The sequence below is a fragment of the Antechinus flavipes genome, chromosome 4, assembly GCF_016432865.1.
Source record: "Antechinus flavipes isolate AdamAnt ecotype Samford, QLD, Australia chromosome 4, AdamAnt_v2, whole genome shotgun sequence".
Classification (NCBI taxonomy): domain Eukaryota; kingdom Metazoa; phylum Chordata; class Mammalia; order Dasyuromorphia; family Dasyuridae; genus Antechinus; species Antechinus flavipes.
This window is the reverse complement of record NC_067401.1, coordinates 173,187,632-173,204,712: the sequence shown is the minus strand read 5'-3', so window position 1 is coordinate 173,204,712 and position 17,081 is coordinate 173,187,632. Positions and strand designations below refer to the sequence as shown.

Below are 17,081 nucleotides of genomic sequence, written 5' to 3'. Positions count from 1 at the left end.
TTTTTGATCTGATTTTTCTTGTGTAGCATAATAAATGTGGAAATATGTATAGAAAAAAAAAAAGAGTTGAAGAGTTAGAAGTCACCCAAAGGGCAATGGAGAGGGGTATTATGGGAATGGATAGGAGTGTAACTCATTACCAACAAAGAATTATAAAGGAGCAGAATTGCAAGAATGTCACCAGAGAGATATGTGGCCTAAAAAGGAGATATCCATGAGTGATGATAAGCAGATGATGTACTGTATTGATATTCATGCACTATTAAGAGGAAAACTGATCCCCATAGAGGACCTAAGGGAAGATATAATTGTTGCATACGATGAGTTTCACAATTGGAAGAAATATGTACATCCAAGTGTGATTCTATGCTACATATTCATTGGATGGGAGGGAAACCTAGTAGAAAACTGGCATATTAATCCAGAATAATTTCACTAGGAATGATCAAGGGTTTGATTGCTTTATCTATTGCAATTGGGAAATTTGCTAGTTGATTGCATGATGGACATATTCCCTCTAGTAAAGCAAAATCCTAAGTGGCTGATTAGTTTTATTACTTTCTTCCTAGAGTAGAGCATACAGATAGTGCACAGTGGGGAAAATGCTTGATTTGGAATCAGAGGAGATATCTAAAATATTATGGTTCTACATCACTTTCTTATCCTAATATATCCTTCTACACAATAATCTATTCCTTTTTAACAAAGAGAAGGAAAAACTGTTGAGCAAATTTAAACACCATATCAGCTAAAATTGTATGCAATGCTTCATAGTCATCTTCTTTTCCCCCATCTGTGTGAAGAAGGAAGTGCCATTCCCATATTTCTTCTTTCAGGCCAAGCTTGGTCTTTAAGATTATACAGTATTTAAATTTACTTTTTTTTCCTTTGTTTTTATTTGCTGTAGCAATTATGGATGCTCTCATGATTTCTGTTAATTTCATATTGCATTAGTTTGTATAAGTATTACCACAGTTCTCTATATTCCTATTTATTGTTTCTAATGGCATAGTAATATATTACATTTATATACTGTAGTCTGTTTAGTCATTCCTCAGTTGACAAGCATTTGCTTTTTTTCAGGTTTTTTTGTTACTATGGGTATTGTGGTATAGATAGCACTTTTTAGTCTTTGATCTTCTTGTGTTATATGTCTAATAGTGGGTATCTCAGGGTCAAAGAGTATGGATATAGACACTTTTTTTTTTTTTTTTTAGCATAGTTCCATTTTGGTTTGGCACTTACTGTGCCACATATCCCCTTTTCTAACAAGAATACCATTTAACTGAAAATTTTCTTTCCCTCAAAATTTTCTAGAATATTTTTTGTCTCTTTGTCCTCCATCATATGCAACCTTGTGATATGCATATTTTATTTGTATATAAAATCTTCTTCCCTTGTCCTTCAGTTCCAAATAGTCCACTTTGACTGGACTATTTCACAGTGCCACTAATGGTCTTAGTGTTTTCCCCTCCACAACCCTTCTATCATTGACTTTTCCATTTTGTTAGATAAAATGATATAGCTCTTAAAAATTTGAAAGTCCTTTATATACATTATCTCATTTGAACCTTAAAACAATTTTGTGAAGCAGTTACTATAGATATTACTCCCCTTTTACAAATAGGGAAATTGGGGCTGAAAAGAAATCAACTATAGCTAGTACATATCAGAGGTAGAATTTGAATCCAGGTCTTTCTGAATTTAGATTGACTGCCCAACTTACTGTGCCACATATCCCCTTTTCTAACAAGAATACCATTTAACTGAAAATTTTCTTTCCCCCAAAATTTTCTAGAATATTTTTTGTCTCTTTGTCCTCCATCATATGCAACCTTGTGATATGCATGTTTTATTTATATATAAAATCTTCTTCCCTTGTCCTTCAGTTCCAAATAGAACATATGTTTCTGGAGGGCAAAGACTGTTAATTTTTTAATCTTAGTATTCCCTAGTGACTGCCACCTAATAGGTAACATTAATAAACAAAGCATTAACAGATGATTGTGAAGTTGTATTAGCAGTATTGGATTAAAAAAAAAAAGTAAAAGTTTTGAATCTGCTACTCAATAGAAATTTTATTTATTAAATTTATTCTTCTTCAAAAGTATTTGGGTCTTCCATCTAAATTAATAAAGTTGTCTAAATTATTTGTTTTAGACAAATTGGATGCAGACTACATCAAGAGGTATCTGGGTGATTTGACTCCATTACAGGAAAGCTGCCTGATCAGGCTTCGACAGTGGCTCCAGGAAACCCATAAGGGCAAAGTAAGGAATGAGTAATGGAGTTGAAATTCCTGCTTTCTTAAAGCAAACCTAAGAAGAAAAATATAATTTAATTCAGGGAACTAACAGTCCTACTCTTAGTTTTTTATCCATATGAAGAACATTATCTATTGGTATTTTTCCTCTTAAATCTAAAAGTGATAACATCAGTATTTATTTCATATAGTTCCGAAATGCTTTGGGACAAAGCATGCTATGACATTTTCCTATATATAGTTTGTCATGTTTATCACATAAAACATATTACAGAAAATTTCTGTAACCTAAAAAAAGATCCAATCACTAACTTAAAGTAATAGCCTATTCAGTGGTTTTAAAAATCAATAGTTTTTGAATCCTAGTTTAGGATTCTTTGAGAACTTTCATCAAGGGAATTTTTAGTAATAAAAATAACTTTAGTATTAAAAATTAATGTAAAACATTAGTTTTAGAAATCATACAGTTAAATTTAGTAGTACCATTGACTCTAATACTACTACTTCCATCACTACTAAATCTTCTACTTAGCCCTTGCATGGTCAATTTGAAAAGGCTATGAATTACTCTTCAAGTTTTCTACTCTTCCATTCCTCCTCTTTTAAAGATTTAGAAATCTAAAGTGACTCTCATATTTGTGGAGAATGAGAGGAGTTCAGTTTTGTTAATATGGCTACAACTACCAAAAGAAGATAGACATTCCATGAAATTCATCTACGATCGTCACTATCAGACAAATATTTGGACTCTGTTGTCATTTGCTATATAAATTTGATGCTACTTAACCTATCATTGACATATTAAATATTTTTGGAGGATTTTAATAGTGATATGGAATTAACATGTTCATCAAATGAGCAGTGATACACATTTCAGTAAGATGATTCACTAGGACTAGAAGGAAGTACAATTAAGAGGCCAGAAAAGGGAACCAAAATAGTTTATGTGAAAATCAGCCCACAAATGTTAATGCATTTTCCAGCTTTAAAAACTAGTAATATATCCTAATATGGTACAAAGAAATGACAGTGAAAGTTTCTGTGGGAGCAATATTATTTATCTGGCTATGAAATACTTGCTATTTTAGAAGCTGTTCATAGGTATGTCTTTTGCTGTGCTAAAATCAAATGAAGTAGTAAAAGAGTCCTTCAATGGTAATAATTCTTATTTTTTAAAATGATGTAAGAAAGCTTAATTTTTCTGATAATTATTCTATACTAATCTAATCTTTGGATTAGGAGTGATTCTAAAATCTGCTTTTCTTTGCATATATGTTTTTCACATTGATTAGAATCTAATTATTCTCTGTAGATCCCCAAAGATGAGCATATATTACGTTTCCTCCGTGCTCGTGACTTTAATATTGACAAAGCTAGAGAAATCATGTGTCAGTCATTAACCTGGCGAAAGCAGCACCAAGTGGACTACATTCTTGATACATGGAACCCTCCCCAAGTACTTCAAGATTACTATGCTGGAGGCTGGCATCACCATGACAAAGGTATGGGCTGTATGGTATTTTTACTGCAGTTTAAATGTATTTTGGTAGTTCTAACTTAGAATAGTCAACAGTTTGATTCAGTTGGCAAAATATGTCTCATTTATTTTCTCAAAACTAGTAAATACCAACCTGTTATTCTTTTCCCAATAATATAATTTAAAGTAATGAAATTAATATTTAGGACATAAAGTATATCTGCACTGATCTAATTCTACTGATTTAGTTTATTTTCAGCCAAAGGATTTTATTTCTATTATTTCCTTCTCAGTTAAATAGGTGTTATTGTGTAGAATTTAACAAAAAGCTACATCCTTACAGTCCTCAACTTATCTATTAGTTTTTCATCCAGTGTTATTCTTGTCCATTTCTTTCTATAACTTTTCTTTGGAAGATCCATCCAGTATTCTGGAGACTTTCAAGCTCTAATTATTTAAGTCTTTCTTTCTTAAATTCAGTGACATCTCCAGTGAAATCAATAGAACAACAATAAACAAAGTGGAGAAAAGATAGGAAAAGGCGCAGCTTTTTGCCCACGCTTCATTTTTCACAGTTCTTATTTCCACCCTAGTATAGAAGAACAATTAAAAGTCAAAGAGTTAATGCGAAAATATAATACTTCATGTAGGAAGGTTATGTACTTACTTATGTAAGAAGGTATGTAACTTACAAAGATAAATTCTCAAAGAGGGGAGGTTATGGGAAAGTTAACACTATTGCTTCTGTAGAGACTAAATGTAAGAGCTTTATTCCTGCCATTAAAAATAATAAAAATGAGATAGTTTAGTCTTTTTTCTCATTTTAACATGTTAGGAAATAGAAGCCTAGGGAGGTCCAGGATCATTGAGTGAAGTAAAGTTAAGAGCCTGAAATTAGAATACAAGTCATCTCTTTCCTAGGCCAGAGCTCTTACCACTGTAAATAGTGCTGAAATGCTTTTGGATGAAATGTAATATTTTCCTGTATATAATTTGCCATCTCATGTAAAACATAGAAAATTTCTAAAGCATAAAAAAGATCCAACCAGTAAATTACAGTTATAGCCCTTTTCAGCCATTTATAGCTTATTTAATAATTAATAGGTTTTTAATCCTAACTTGGGTCTCTTTGAGACATTTTATCAAAGGTCTTTTTTAGTATTAAAAATAAAGTAACTTTAATATTTTAGATATGATGCAGTTAAATTTTATTAGTATCTTTGACTTGACTACTAATCTTAAACTTAATACTTCATGGAATTATGTGGTCAATTTGAAAATATCTTGTTATATGTAGCAAATTGTCAGTAGAAAATGATTGCTACTTTTAGTAGAGGAAAATAACGTGCAACTTAACTAGGTTATGGGAGAGAAGGTTTATAATTCATTTTCCAGTCTCTCTTTTTCTTAGATGGGCGTCCACTCTACGTGCTTAGGCTGGGACAGATGGATACGAAAGGTTTAGTTAGAGCACTTGGAGAAGAGGCTTTGCTGAGATACGTAAGTGTATGTGTATATGTGTGTATGTTAATATTTATGTTTTAAAATTCTTGTTAGTATTTTATTACAATGTTTATTGTATGCTATGTGCTAGGTACTAGAAATGCAGACAAAAGTGAAATAATCCCTGCCTTCAGAGAGTTTACATTCTGTCAGGGATAAGAGAGAGAGAGAGAGAGAGAGAGAGAGAGAGAGAGAGAGAGAGAGAGAGAGAGAGAGAGAGAGTGTGTGTGTGTGTGTGTGTGTGTGTGTGAGTAAACAAAAGATATATACAAAATAGATACAAGGAAATTTTGGGGAGAATGGAGGAAGACTAGCAACTGGAAAAGTAAGAAAAACTTTTTAGAAAATAGTGCTTGAGTACTTTGAAAGTACTTTAAAAAAGTACTTTAACAGGTAGAAGTGAGGAGAGGGAGGACATTTCCTGGGATGGAAAACAGTCAGTGCAAAGATGAAGAAATGGGAGATGGATTGCCGTTTATGAAAAACAGTAAGACCACTAGTTTGATCATGGGGAACATGAAGGGAAGTAAGATATAATAAGGCTGCAAATTTAAATGTCAAACAGACTATATATTTAATCCAAGAGGTAATAACAGAATGGTATGTTCAGACTGACAAGCTATATGGAAAAAAAATTTGGAATAAGGAGGCGCTTTAGTTAGGGTGTTCATTAAATAGACTTCATTAATACAAGGAATGGGCACTGACAACCTAGATCAGTGTTAGCTGTGTAGGTAGAGAGATGGGAGAGATTTTTTAATGTAGAAATTATAAAATTTGGTAATTAGATATTAAGCATAAGTAGTTGAGAAATCTACCAAGGTTGCAAACATAGCTGACTGGAACCAAGAGTAAGTTTATAGGGAGAAATAATAAGTTCTGGTTTGGACATATTGAATTGAGATGCCTGCAGAACATACGTCTAATAGGCAGTTGGTGATGTGATGCTGGCACTAAAGACAAATATTAGGGATACATATATAGATCTTGTCATCTGAAGAGGAATCAATAGCTGATGAGATCTCCCTGACAGAAAGGAGGCAGGCAGATAAAACCTTGGTATACCCACAATTAGAAGTTGTGAAAGGGATGGGTTTTAATACAAGAGAAGGAAAGATAAACTCTTTCACCAAGAGAAGACTGTCACAATTCCACATTTAAGTTATGAGGGATGATAGAAATATCCAGATTGTATGCTTGAGAAACTTAATGTACTTATATTTTTCACATTTATTGTATGTCTAGGCTAAGACAACGTATGGTGCCAAAATGCCCTCACATTTAGGAGTATTCTTAACTCCCTTCTGAAGATATATGAGGAGTTTTAAACTTTTTTCTTTTAATATTTGTTGATTAATGTAAATATTATATCATTTTGGATAGCTAATAATTTGTAAAATATAGTATGTGTCTATATTTTCATGTAAACAAAATATCCTGGTTTTTGTATCCAGAGATAACTGCTTTTGACAGTCTTGTGTCCTGTGAATATGAATGACAAAAAGTACTATATTTAGAGGCAAAGAACCTCAGTTTTAATCATGCCTGTGCTACTTTTTTTCTGCCTTTGTGACCTTGGATGAATTTCTTAGGACTTAGTTTCTTTATCCCTGAGATGAGAAATTGTATTTGAAAATCAACAGAAAACCCTTTTAACTCTAAATGTATTCTCTAATGACCCATAAAATATCTAAATCTATGACTTTAAGTGCAGATGTCCTTGTAAATTATTATTTATATAGCAAATAGCATCATTCTTAGAGAACATTAATTTTTATTGTCCCTTCATCAAAATTCTGTAGTTACGCCTAACAAAGGTAAATATTTTTTGTGGGTGTTCTATAAATACACAGGTTCTCTCAATAAATGAAGAAGGATTAAGAAGATGTGAAGAAAATACAAAAGTATTTGGTCGACCTATCAGGTAAGCATAGGATTTTGTAATTGTATTTGGCCCAATAAGACTCTCTATTAAATAGTTTGAGAGTTGTTCAAGGCAGTGTCTAAAGTCTCTTTAGAAAAGAGTAGTTTTTGAGTTCTAAAAGTTACAAAGGAGATGAAAATAAAAAATTTTTCAATCTTGTGGGCATTATCATAGTGTGGGAGTAGAAGAATGTAAATTTATATTTTAAAGAAGTACAGCAGAGGTGGAAATTATTGCATATATTTTAGTATAATTCATGCATGATATATCTATTTTAGTTAAAATAAAGTTCACAAAGTGAAGCTAGGATGACAAATTCTTTCCAATTCAAAATTAGCTCAATACTGTGATATGTGTAAAGTCAAACATAAGTTAGTGTGTGTTCAATTTAACTCTAGCATAATCTATCACAATAGTGTTTTCAAGTAATACAGGTTCGTAACACAGATGAATTATATATATTTGTGTTACTAGATATATACTTTGAATGTGAAGTATGTGAACTCGCTCAAGAAATTTTTATGTGTAAGTAAAGAATATCATAATGTCTTTATATTTTTCATTGTCATTAATTTTGGTAAGTCCCATATAGCAAATTGGATAAATACATAATTAGATTAAATTAGTAGCAGAAATGTAGAACTATAAAGGAAGAAAGTCCAAATGATGATTTATTACTATAGTTATAATTAAGATTCACAAAGAGGAAAGTCCTCTGTTTGCTTTTTTTTTTTTTTTAGGATTTTATATATATATATATATATGTATGTCTGTATGTATGTTTTAAACATATTTCCATATAAATCTCATTGGGATAGAGAAATGAAAATGACAGGGAAAACCCATGATGAGAAAGAAAGAAAAAAAAAGGTGAAAGTAATATGCTTCACTCTGCATTCATTCTCCATAGTTCTCTAGCTGCAGATGGCATTTTCCATCCAACGTTTATTGGAATTATCTTGAATCACTGAATTGCTGAGAAGAGCTAAGTCTAACATTGCTGATCATCATCTATTTGCTTTCTACAAAAAACTTAGCTAAAGATAGCATGAAACCCAATAAATTTAAATAGCATCTTGAAAATGTACCTACAGGATTAATGAGCTTAAGCAGAAACAAATTTTTGGCATCAAAACTATGTGGTGCAAAAGGATTGTTTGTATTATATAAGGCTGTTTATGGAATTTCCTAGATATAAAAAGCTTTGATTGAAGAACAAGTACTGTGTGTACTGTTGATTTGTTTTAAATGGTGATTGTTGAATCATATACAAAATAGCTTCAAATGTTCTTGTAGATATGGTAGAAAGAAATGAATAAATGAAAAAGCATTTATTAAGGGTTTACTGTGTTAAACATAATGTTTAACACAGTAAATGCTGGGGATACACAGAAACAAGCCAGACATTCCTTCTCTCATAGATCTCACAGTGTGAAATGGGGAAACAATGTAACATGTAGGAGGTTTAAGGTACAAATCAAAGGGAAAGATCTAGTGGTTCTTAGGGTACAGAAGCAACATAGGTAGTGTAGTACCTCTTTTTAAATATCTTTTCCCTTGATTACATGTGTGATCCATTTTTGATGTTCAGGTTTTTGACAATGCCAAGGACTTTGGTATCCAGAAGTTCAACTGTCCTCATACAACTTGAACTCGAAGCCTTCCACCCTCTTAGTTGCTCTCTTTGTCTCCTCTTGATGCTCTGCAGTTTTCCAAACCAGGGTTTTCAGACCACAACACGTCATCATCACCATCATCATAACATTTATATAGTACTTTAAAGTTTGCTACATCCTTTTTTAAAAATGTTCTCAAAACTATGTGAAGCAGAAGCCTACCATTTTCCTAGAGGAAATTGGAGTTCAGCAATTAATTGATTTTGCTAGGGTTGCACAATTATTGCTGAAGCAACATTTGAAAGCTATTCTTTCTGAATCTAACACTGTCTATTGTGAGTACAGTATCACCTCTTTTCCTTCTAACTTTTCTTCCTAACTTTCCTATTGAGGATATTACCATTTCTTCCAATCACCCATGCTTGCAACCTAGGTTTCATCCACAAGTTCTTGTTCTCGTTTATTCCCTGTGTTCAGCCAGTTGCTAAGTCTTGACATTTCTACCTTCATAACAATTTTCACTGATGCTGTGTCCTCTGACACTACATCTACCCTGTTTCAGACCCTTCTTACCTCATGTCTGATCTATTATAATAACCTGCTAGTTGATCTCCTTGTCTGAAATATCAGTTCATTTTCCATTCAGCTGTCAAACTCATCTTTGTAAGACACAAATTTGGCTCTCTGTGACTTTCAGGATGAAATATAAAATTCTTTGATCTTTAAAGCCCTTTATTACCTGTCCTCTTTCTATTGTTACAATATTGTATACCTTACTGCTGTCCACAAATTTTGTGAAGCCTGACATTGGCCTCACCTATGACATTCCATGCCATAACTCCTAGCATTTTCACTGCTTTTCCTCCATTATTTTCTTCTCATCTCTGTCTCCTGGCTTCCCTGACTGTCTTCAAGTTTCAGCTAAAATCCTTCAAGCAGCTTTTTCTGATCCTTAATCTGAGTGTCTTCCCTTCAGAATTACCTACAATTCATCCTGTATATATTTTATTTGTACATAGTTATTTACATTTCGTCTACCCTATTAGGCTGAGTTTTTTGAGAATAGGGACTGTTTTTACTTTTTTTTTTAATGTTATCTGCAACACATAGCAGAGTACCTGAGATAAAGTAAGTAGGCTCTTAGTTTGTTAATTCCTCATTATTCTTTGACTAAATATAGATCCTTTGATCATTCCAATGGAAACTGCCTACCAAGTTGATATTGAATTATAAATAATTCACTTTAATTATTATTAATTAATTATTAGTCCAAACACTTAGCCATCTTATCCATAAAATAGGGTATAACAACTGTTTTACTAAAATTTAGGTAAACTTCATGTACAGGCTTCCTGATCTACCAGTTTACTAACCTTTTCTTTTTCTTTTTTTTTTTTTTAATAACTTTTTATTGACAGAACCCATACCAGGGTAATTTTTTACAACATTATCCCTTGCACTCACTTCTGTTCTGATTTTTCCCCTCCCCCAGATGGCAAGCAATCCTATACATGTTAAATATGTCACCGTATATCTTAGATACAGAAGATAGGAATAACCCAGGAAGAAAAACAAAAATGCAAACAGTTTACATTCATTTCCCAGTGTTCTTTCTTTGGGTGTAGCTGCTTCTATCCATCATTGATCAATTGAAATTAAGTTAGATCTCTTTGTCAAAGAAATTCACTTCCATCAGAATACATCCTCATACAGTATCGTTGTTGAAGTATATAATGATCTCCTGGTTCTGCTTATTTCACTTCAGTTCATGTCTCCAAGCCTCTCTATATTCATCCTGCTGGTCATTTCTTATAGAACAATAATATTCCATAACATTCATATACCACAATTTACCCAATCATTCTCCAATGGATGGGCCTCCATTTTCCAGTTTCTAGCCATTACAAACAGGGCTGCCACAAACATTTTGGCATATACAGGTCCCTTTCCCTTCTTTAGTATCTCTTTGGGGTATAAGCCCAGTAGTAGCACTTCTGGATTAAAGGGTATGCACAGTTTGATAACTTTTTGGGCATAATTCCAAATTGCTCTCCAGAATGGTTGGATTCGTTCACAACTCCACCAAGAATGCATCATTTACTAACCTTTTCAAGAAAGGAATTGAGGTTTACCCTGACATTAGCTGTCCTTCATGTGATGTCAAGTGGCCTCTTTGTAATCACTGCTTCCTTTGCTAGATGTTCCTAGCCATCTCTAATAATTCATTCTAGTATTTTTCCAGGAGTCAAAGTTCACTCATTTATGCTATTATTATTTTATCTGAATAAGAAAAGCAAATAAACTTGTGATATAGGATATTGAAATAAGCATTTGAGCCATAAAGTCATTGTGGCATAAGGTAAATAAATAGTACTCTGATTTATCAAATAAATAATATAAATTTTACTAGCATCATAATATTGTAATATCCAAATGGTTTTGTGTTCTCTTCATCTGGATTGGAAGGAATTTCAACAATGAAGGTTACAAACCCATTCATATCTATCAGTTCTTTTCTAAACACTTATTATGCTGCAGTGCCAAATAAGCTATTAGTTTTTTTCGTTTTCTTGTTATGGATAAAGGAAAACAGTGTACCAGTCTAGCTATTAGGAAGGAAAGAAGTCACATAGATGTAAACTTCACGGAAATCTCATGACTTTTTATATGATTAATATTTTCTTTGAAGCAATGAACAGTGAATCATATCACACACACAAAAAACCCATCAAATTGCTATCTTAACAGATAGGAAAAGACTTACTATTGATGCATGAATCATTCATCAACCAACTCTCTTGTGTGTATTCAGATCATCATTTTGTTAGACTAAAGTTCAGAATAAGTTAAAAAAAACCCAAAAAACAGAAAAAAAATATGATCAATCAGAAGAGCAATCCTGAACTCATTAAGCAAGTAATAAAGAAAATAGGTAAAGTACATTAACACCAATTATAATAATTTTATACATAATCTTAATTCAAATGAATCAGTTGTCATTACAAGGAGACCAAAAGAACTGCTGCTTGTTTTATCAGTTAAAAGATATCAGATTTGTAGGGAATTTCCCAATAAAGTTCATAGATTTAAAAAAATTATTTTTTAAAAAAGTTTTGTGTTTTTAAAATTGTAAAACACAAGAACTCAGAAAATTGGCAAGACAGTTATAAAACAAAAAGAAAAAGATTTCACATCAGCTTCCAAAAAATTGGAAATTGCTGTGTGATGGAGTTCTATAAATACATATATGTATATTCACGGGTATATTTGTCTATAAAGGATTACTGATCATGCCATTCTGGTTGAGTTCATTTAGCTAACTCATGATATGAAGGGGGCCATAATTGTAGATCTGAATGTTGATCAGTTAATTCTCTGACCATAAAAATTATGATCATATTTTATTATTATTAAGGCAGTTGCCTGCCTTCATTATTTAAAGGCATATCCTGCGTTATTCATAAGGAATCACGTAAAGATTATAGATAGTTCTGGACAACTAATTCTTAGTAATAATTCAATACATATCCTTTAGATAGGGGATTAATAGAGTCATAGAAATGAAGATACCTTCTTGGGTGTTTTGTTTTGATTTTTTTGGGGAGTTCTGAAATACCTTATTTAATAACGTCCTCCCCCCCTCAAAAATAATGAATTGGTTCTATTAAAATTAATTATTTTCTTGAACCTGCCTACTATTTTAGCAAAGAGGAGAGAAGGGGAAGAAAAAGTGTGTTTGCGTTTGTGTGTATGTGTGTTCAATACATACACATTTTAAAATTTTTCTTTTGGGAGCTTCCCAGTGAAGAAACTTCTTTTACTTAGACAAGCAGCTGCCAGACAATTTCCATATTTAGTGTTTAAGGTACTGTTTTTGAGAGACTTATACCTAGTTACATAGCTGCTATGTTAACAGAAGTAACTCTGATAAGATTGAATATATTGTCAAATAAAAGTTTGCTGGTAAAATTGTAGAACATGTACATAGATATTAAGAACTTTGCCAAAAAAGCGGGGGGGAAAGTGCCTTCTAAATTGTGAAATGGATATTAGTAATTGCAATTATTTGACTTGCCCGGGGTAGCATAGATAATAAGTATCTGAGATTGAATTTGAACTCAGGTCTCCTAATTCCAGTGCTAATTTATCCACTGTGGCACCTAGCTGCCCTGATAATAGATTTTTAATTGAAAGAGTCCTTAGACGTTATCTGCTACTACATTTGTAAATAAAAAAAAAAATTTTTTTTAATATTGATAGTTCATGGACCTGTCTGGTAGATTTGGAAGGATTGAATATGAGGCATTTATGGAGACCGGGGGTGAAAGCACTACTCAGGATCATTGAAGTTGTTGAAGCCAATTACCCTGAAACATTGGGCCGCCTTCTTATACTCCGAGCTCCAAGAGTATTTCCTGTCTTATGGACACTGGTGAGTTTGAATACTAAGCTAGTTGCTTTATCATATGAAAAATATACGTAGAATTATACTTATATGGTAGTAAAAAAAAGCAGCATGGAAAACTATTTTGAAGGTTTTAATTTATAGATAACTTTTATTAAGAAAAATAATAAAATGTTTGGTGAAGACAAGAGTTTTGGTGGTATATTTGGAGAGAATATGGGAGAGGGGAGGATGGGAGACTAGATTACTTAGGCGTGCTTTATTCTGTTTCCTGACATTGAGCAGGAGCAAATGATGTTTGTGCTACTCAGAGGTTATCCCTACTTCCGGAAGAGGACAAATGATTTGCAGAGATAGAAGCTCTGTACAACAACATCAATTAGTTATGTCATACCAGTAAATAGATTACATTCTGACAGTAAAACAAGAGGGTAAAGTACTTTGCCCTGTTGAATAGCTTTTCTTTTAGATATATATGTTTACATAGGATAATTGAAAGCTGCATAATCTGCTTATTAATTCTCAAATATAATTCTGTTCTCCTTAATATTGCCCCAATAGAGCTGGGATTTGATTCAGTAGTTTTATGCAGTCCTTGATAGCAATTGTTTTTTTTCCTTGTCCTTTTTTTAATGCTTGTTAGTAACAACATTGAAAATGGAGCAGATAAATATTTTTGATAAGCAAGTCTTTAAGATCAGGCCACATGAGCTTTCTGCTTCAAAGTGTTTTCATTTCTTCCTTTAATCTAATGGTTTCCTTTCTTTTCTTTTTCTCTTCTTCTGGTTTAGCTTTTTCTGATTTAAGGAGACATAGAATCTTGGGATCTCTCCCTCTTACTGATTTCTATGGTGAAAGAAGAGAGTCCTGTCAGACTAGGCCTTTCCTTTGAACAGAGCCAGCAGTCTCAAACATCTTTTCATCTTCCATAACTCTCACTCTTTACCTTCTGTGATTAAAAAAAAGCATTAGGATAAAATTAATTTTAAAAGAAAAACAAACAAAAAAATAAAATTAGTTGATTTTCTGCATAATGTGGTACCATGCTAAAGTACTTTATGGAAAAATTGTTTAAAACTATTAAAGATTAATAATAGTTTTACATTTACATATAAAGGTTAAAAAATATAATTTTAAAAGTCTAGAAACTTGCTAAAATGTTCTCTTTTTTTCTTGTCCACAGGTTAGCCCATTCATTGATGACAACACAAGAAAGAAGTTCCTTATTTATGCAGGCAATGACTACCAAGGTCCAGGAGGTTTACTGGATTATATTGATAAGGAAATTATCCCAGATTTCCTGAGTGGAGAGTGTATGGTAAATATTTAAGTCTGTAGCATGAATAGTAGACTCCTTTCCCCCACCTCTCCACCCCCACCCCCACCAAAAAAATTAGGGCAGTTATTTATTTTGCATAAGTGCTTATTTAAATTTAGTGGATTTTGTTGAAGTATCTCCTATTTAATTTTATTTTTGGTAAATATTGCAAGTTTGCCAAATGCTAATTTCAATATGGGCAAATATGAAAGTTCTTCTGTACTGATGATATAGTTTTAAGCATATAGAACTGCTACTTAAAACCAAATTGTAATTCAAATAATATTTTAAGTGTATCAAAAGAATTTCATATTTAAAAGTATCCTAATGAAAATCCCTTTGAGTATAAGAATCTTTGAAAATCAAATAATGAAACAGCAAATAAATCTTATATATAAATCTACTTTTTAAATTTAAGCTCCTTGAGAGTGAAGATCATTTCATTATCTTATCTTAGTATACCCAGCACCTAGTACTATAAATGGCACAAGGTAGATTAGGTGCTTAATAAATGCTTATTTATTGACCAATTGATTCACATGTTGGATTTTACTGTTCTATCGTTGAAAATTATTGTTGAGTTATTTTCAGTCATATCCAACTGTTTGTGATACTGTTGGAAGTTTGGGGGTTTTTTTGCAAAGATACTGGTGTGGTTTGCTGTTTTCTTCTCCAGCTCATTTTACAGATGAGGAAATGGAAGTAAACAGAATTAAGTAACTTGCCTAGTATAATGTTCTAATTAGCTTTCTGGAGGTCCTCCAATTGGACCTTGGTTTCAGTAGAATTATCACCACATGAATAGTCAGGAATAAAGTCCAAAGTCTTATTATCTCCTTCATAGTCTGTCTCCTTCTCCTGGAGCCAGGCTAGCTTTCTGGGGGACCTCCGAATGGATCTTGGTTTCAGTGGAGGAATGTAGGAGGCAGGAGAGCCATCAGGATGGTGGTCAAATCTTCTCTCTCAAAGTGCAGAAGGCAGGAGAAACTACCATGAGGGTGACTCTGGCTGACTTTGTCCTCAGTTTAAATACTCTATTACAATTACGTCAATTGTAGAACTATTATATCACCATACTAAGTATATATAAACTAGATAACCATTGTCTTATCAATTCCACTGAGTTGACACCTTGTTGTAGGATTAAATCAATCATGTTGTACTAGAGAACTCATATGCTAAACTAGATAACCATTGTCTTATCAATTCCACTGATTTAACACCTTGTTGTAAGAATCCCTGTTTCAAGTACATTTCTCCAGAGTTCTGCCCCATTACAGCCCAGGATCACACAGCTAGTAAGTGTCTGAGGTCAGAACTAGGAAAAATGATTCTTCCTGACTTAAGGTCCTGCACTCTATTCACTGTACCACTTAGCTGCCCCATTGAAAACTGAGCAAGCAAAAAAAAGGTGGTAGGTTATGAGTATGTAACTGTATTGGTTTGTATTTTGGATTTTGGGGGAGTTTATTTTTAAAAAGTTCATTGAAAGATATACTATTGAGAAAGGACTTGTTTTTAAGCAGTAGTAATAATCTTTCATATCTTACAAAATTAAGATGAATAATAATTCCATAACCTATAGATATTTCTATAAAATAAAAATATTTTATTTTTAGGTTTTTTTGTTTTGTTTTGTTTTGTGGTGAAAATTCTTGCTTCACAATTCATTTTCCCTTTTACCTGTCAGAATTTTCAATTTTCTGCTGTTTCTTCTCCTTAGTCATTTAATTTTATATTCTTTTGAGTCTTTTTTTTCTTAAACCTTAAGCCATGATGCAGTTCTTAATTTTTTTGTGTGTTTTGGAAATAGGCCATATTTTGGCTACTCTTGAATAATTCCAGCAGAACTGTTTTTTTGGCTATATAAATACATATCCTATAGGATGTTAGGAAATCTTTGTTATACAAATCCCATCATTTTATAATTATTAAAACCTGAGGCACACAAAAGGTAAGTGAGTGATTTTACCCCATCTCAAACAGCTGGAGGGTGATAGGGTCATACAGTAGCAATTAATGCTAACTTGAAATGAAAATTTTCTGTGGTGATATATACTTATCACTATAGGAAGAAGTTCTTGGCCCTGAATGTCAAGCATCTATTAACTAAACACTCACCTTTTTAAAATGTAAATACTTTGAATTTGCCTCATTTGTTTCAGTTGGGATCACAGAAAATGATTTGCCCAAATGGATAAGCCACTTAAAAAAAAAAAAAAAAAAAGACTCAAATCGACTTACTAATTTATCATTCCTGTTTAGAGGAAAATAGCTATCTAAAGGGCAGAGACAAGAAGCAATTAAATTAGAAGTCCGTAATTCATCAAATAATTACTATGTCATACCATAAGAGCACATCTGTAGAAACAGGTAACATCTTTTATATATGTAAGAAATGGCTCCTATCTTGTTGCTTATTTATTGAAAAACAGTACTAGCTGCAAACAGATTTTGGCCACATTTATTTCCTCTATAGCAATCCCTTTGGTACTCATAAATATCACTTTATAGCTAATAGGGATAGTCATATTTAAGGGTATAATACCTCTTTGTTCCTCAGCTATATTATTCA

General features: G+C 32.4%; 1 protein-coding gene across 1 annotated transcript in view; it reads left to right on the top strand.

The window, feature by feature from the left end:
* SEC14L1 (SEC14 like lipid binding 1) overlaps positions 1-17,081 on the top strand; it is a 100,449-nt gene that overhangs the window by 67,708 nt on the left and 15,660 nt on the right. The window contains exons 7-12 of the mRNA XM_051995524.1: positions 2,161-2,270; positions 3,576-3,765; positions 5,152-5,240; positions 7,097-7,167; positions 13,044-13,215; positions 14,372-14,506. Of these exons, the coding sequence (XP_051851484.1) occupies positions 2,161-2,270; positions 3,576-3,765; positions 5,152-5,240; positions 7,097-7,167; positions 13,044-13,215; positions 14,372-14,506 (767 nt within the window). The remainder of the gene's footprint in view (positions 1-2,160; positions 2,271-3,575; positions 3,766-5,151; positions 5,241-7,096; positions 7,168-13,043; positions 13,216-14,371; positions 14,507-17,081) is intronic.